The sequence below is a fragment of the Momordica charantia genome (assembly GCF_013281855.1).
Source record: "Momordica charantia cultivar OHB3-1 chromosome 1 unlocalized genomic scaffold, Mcharantia_2.0 BLBB01000001.1, whole genome shotgun sequence".
NCBI lineage: Eukaryota > Viridiplantae > Streptophyta > Magnoliopsida > Cucurbitales > Cucurbitaceae > Momordica > Momordica charantia.
In genome coordinates this window covers 10,505,314-10,508,445 of record NW_028275157.1, presented here as the reverse complement: position 1 = coordinate 10,508,445, position 3,132 = coordinate 10,505,314, and the positions used below count along the sequence as shown (strand labels likewise).

Genomic DNA, 3,132 nt, shown 5'->3' with positions numbered 1-3,132 from the left:
TTTGTTACCTTGTTGGCTTTAGTCGGAATTATCAATTAAATCTCTTCAAGCTTCTTTATTTGCTTAAGGTTGTAACTTTGGCAGAGTTGACTTTGCCTGCCCTTAATTCTCGTAGGTTTCTAACTCGTTAGCTATAGCCAGCGGTTTTATACCCGTTACTATCATCGTTGCTTGGCTTTCGGCCCCTTGCTCCGCCTCGTGTTTTAACCGTGCTAGACCAAGTAGCCCGCTTTTGGTTTGGCCTTGACTGAGATCTTTAATTGTTCTTCCATATTTCATTGCTTCATATATTACCATGCCCCCTACTTGAGGAGTTCACGGAAAGAAGTGACAGTGGTTGCGCAAGTAGATAATAAGAACTTTATTGAACCAAAACAAATGCATAATCAAATAACATAACCATAGGAAAAGAGAAAAACAAAAGACAACCTTGAAAGTTTGAATCTACCCTAAACCCTATTTCATTGGTCGCCAAAGTAGCAGTGATCATTTTGAAGTAGAGGTCCAAATTCCTGTGTTGTGGCCTTTTAACGAGGTGTAGTAGCACTCGTGTGATACCCGTTGTTCTCCTTTGATTTCACCTATACCTGCAGGTGTTGAGAATTTCATAGATTGATGGTATGTAGAGGGTATCACTTTGAGTGTGTGTATGGTCGACCTTCATAATATTGCATTATAGGAAGATGAGTAGTCGACGACGAGGAATTTTACTATTTTGGTGACGCTCTTCGGTCCACTTCCAAATGTTACCGGCAATTCTACCTAGCCTTCCGGATGACCCGTTTTCCCCCAAAACCCACTGGTGATGCGGAACTGCTCTTAAGCATTCTCTTTCCTAAATCCATAGCCTTATAAGCTGTTAAAGAGATGATGCCAGCCGAGCTGCCCCTATCCTCCAGGATTCGGTGCACCCTCGTATTGGCTATTTGTAAGGTGATAACCAAGGCGTCATTGTGTGGGTGGAAAAGGTGGGCGGTCTCGTCCTCTGAAATTTCGATTTTTGAAGGTCGTCCTACAAAAGCTGTATGGTAGACTTCATAATGCCCTAGTCCTGTTCTTGCTTCCCGCACGCTCACCTTCCTCTTCCTGCCGGACTCCCATTCTGTTGAACCTCCCATTATCGTCTGGATTTCCCTGGCAGGAGACTTGTTGTCATTCTCACTATTTTGAGTCGCTTTGGGATCTTCCATATACTCCTTGAGATACCCCTTCGGGATAAATCCTTCCACTTCCTCTTTGAGGTCAAAACAATCATGTGTGGCATGCCCATGGTCTCGGTGAAAAAGGCAGTACCGCCCCTTGCTCCTCTTATTTGGAGATGCTTTCATCCTTTCTGGCCATTTAAACAACCTTTGATCCTTGATCTCCATTAACACCTGCTCAAGTTGGAATGCGGTTGGAGTGTATTTTTCGAGCTTTCGAGGCAGATCTTTCTAACTAACTCGATCTCGTTTTACCCAACTCGAGCTCAGTTTCTTCTCTCTTGACCTTTATCTTTTCTTGTTGGTTCGTTTCCCTTCAGGTTCCTTTTTTTAGTGGAAAAATTCCCCAGCACTCATGTATTTCTGGGCTCGGCTCAACGCTTCTACAAAGGTGATTGGGGTTTTCCTTCCTAACGAAAACGATAGGTGTTCATCCCTGATGCCGGACATGAAAGCCAGTAGTGATACTGCATCAGTAAGACCTTCCAATTGTAGCTTCTCCTCATTGAACCGAGCCACATAATCGTGAAGGTTCTTTGCCGCTCTCTATTTTATAGTTAGGAGGTAGGCTACTGGTCGGCTCCGATTCCGTCCTCCTACAAACTAGGTCACGAATGCCCTAGCCAGGCTCTTGAAGCTTGAAATCTATCATCGCTTTAATTGTCGAAACCAAACCCTAACCGACCCGCCTAGGGTGAATGAGAAAACTCGACATCTTATTGCTTCTGAGACCTCGTATATGTCCATCCATTCCCGATAGGCGTCGAGATGATCTACATGGTCAGCCGTCCCATCAAACTGCTTTATGGCTGGTAGCTTGAATTTTGGAGGCACCTTTTCCCCCATTATCTCCTCTGTGAACAGGGAAATCTGCTTCGTCTATTAACTTCTCGAGGTCAAACCCTTTTTCTTTCAAGCTCAGTTGCTTCTCGGATAATTTCGGGTCGCTCCCCTGGCTTTTTTTGTCGAGGACTACCGGCCCGAGGTCTCCTCGGGTATTCTGCTCGTCCTTGCCTCCATTTGGGTACCGGAGATTTAGGCCGCCTCCTGTCGACATTCGGTTGGCCTTGCGAGTCGAAAATTCGAGTTCTCCGCCTGTTCTTTCCCTTCCGGGGGTCTCTAACGAGCGACAATAGGCTAACTTCTCTCTACTCTAACTGCTGAAGCAGTCGGGTCATGCGCTGGTACATACCCTCGACCTTCTCTTCCAGGGCCACAAACTTGTTTTCGGGTTGACCTAGTGCCTCGGCTCGTAGGTCATCTGACATCCCTTCTCGAAGCTCCGGGTTAGGTCGGCTCGCTTCACCCTCAACTCGTCATAGCAAGGGGTCATCTATGTTGAACCTCTTCCTCGGATGGCAGTCGTCATCAGAGCGTCTTGGACTCTCTTCCGGGTTCATGTTGCTTGCTTGGGTATGCAGCTTGTATCGTCCCCACAGACGGTGCCAATTGTTGATGCTTGGATTCAGGTAGACCGGCTCACTCCATAATGTGCACCAAACTCGAATATCAAAGGACTAGATACCTGCAAAACCGAACAACCCTAAACTAGTGTGACTTATGTCACACTGACTCCGATGCCTAAGTTAGCTATGGGAGAAATCTCTAAGCAAGTAAGACACTTGAAAGTGTAATTTTGCTTACCTTCAAGGGGTGACCTCTCTCCCTATTTATAGTCTATTTTCCCCCTAGGGTTTCACAAAATGTCAACCGTAGGTTTGATACACGTGGGCTTATGGGCCGGGACACCTCCAGCATTAGTAGAGGAACAAGAACGGGGCTCGGCATCGAGCAGGGGTCGAAATCGAGCAAATGGTTTGCAAAAATACGAATGTGATTTTTTTTATTAACATTTTCTTTTGAAAAGTAAAATAAACATGTTCTTCCTTAAAAATAAATTGGCTAAATACACTGGGAAAATATTTGTTTG

At 45.5% G+C, this 3,132-nt stretch overlaps 1 protein-coding gene across 1 annotated transcript; it reads right to left on the bottom strand.

Annotated features, from left to right (window-relative positions):
- Positions 1-758: 758 nt before the first annotated feature.
- On the bottom strand, positions 759-1,370 carry LOC111019544 (uncharacterized). The gene has a single exon (XM_022295944.1). The coding sequence runs from the start codon at positions 1,368-1,370 to the stop codon at positions 759-761; it is 612 nt and encodes a 203-aa protein (XP_022151636.1).
- Positions 1,371-3,132: the final 1,762 nt, after the last annotated feature.

What these genes read in the sequence shown, in the direction of transcription:
- LOC111019544 (XM_022295944.1), bottom strand. Translation starts at nt 1,370, where the DNA reads ATGGAGATCAAGGATCAAAGGTTGTTTAAATGGCCAGAAAGGATGAAA.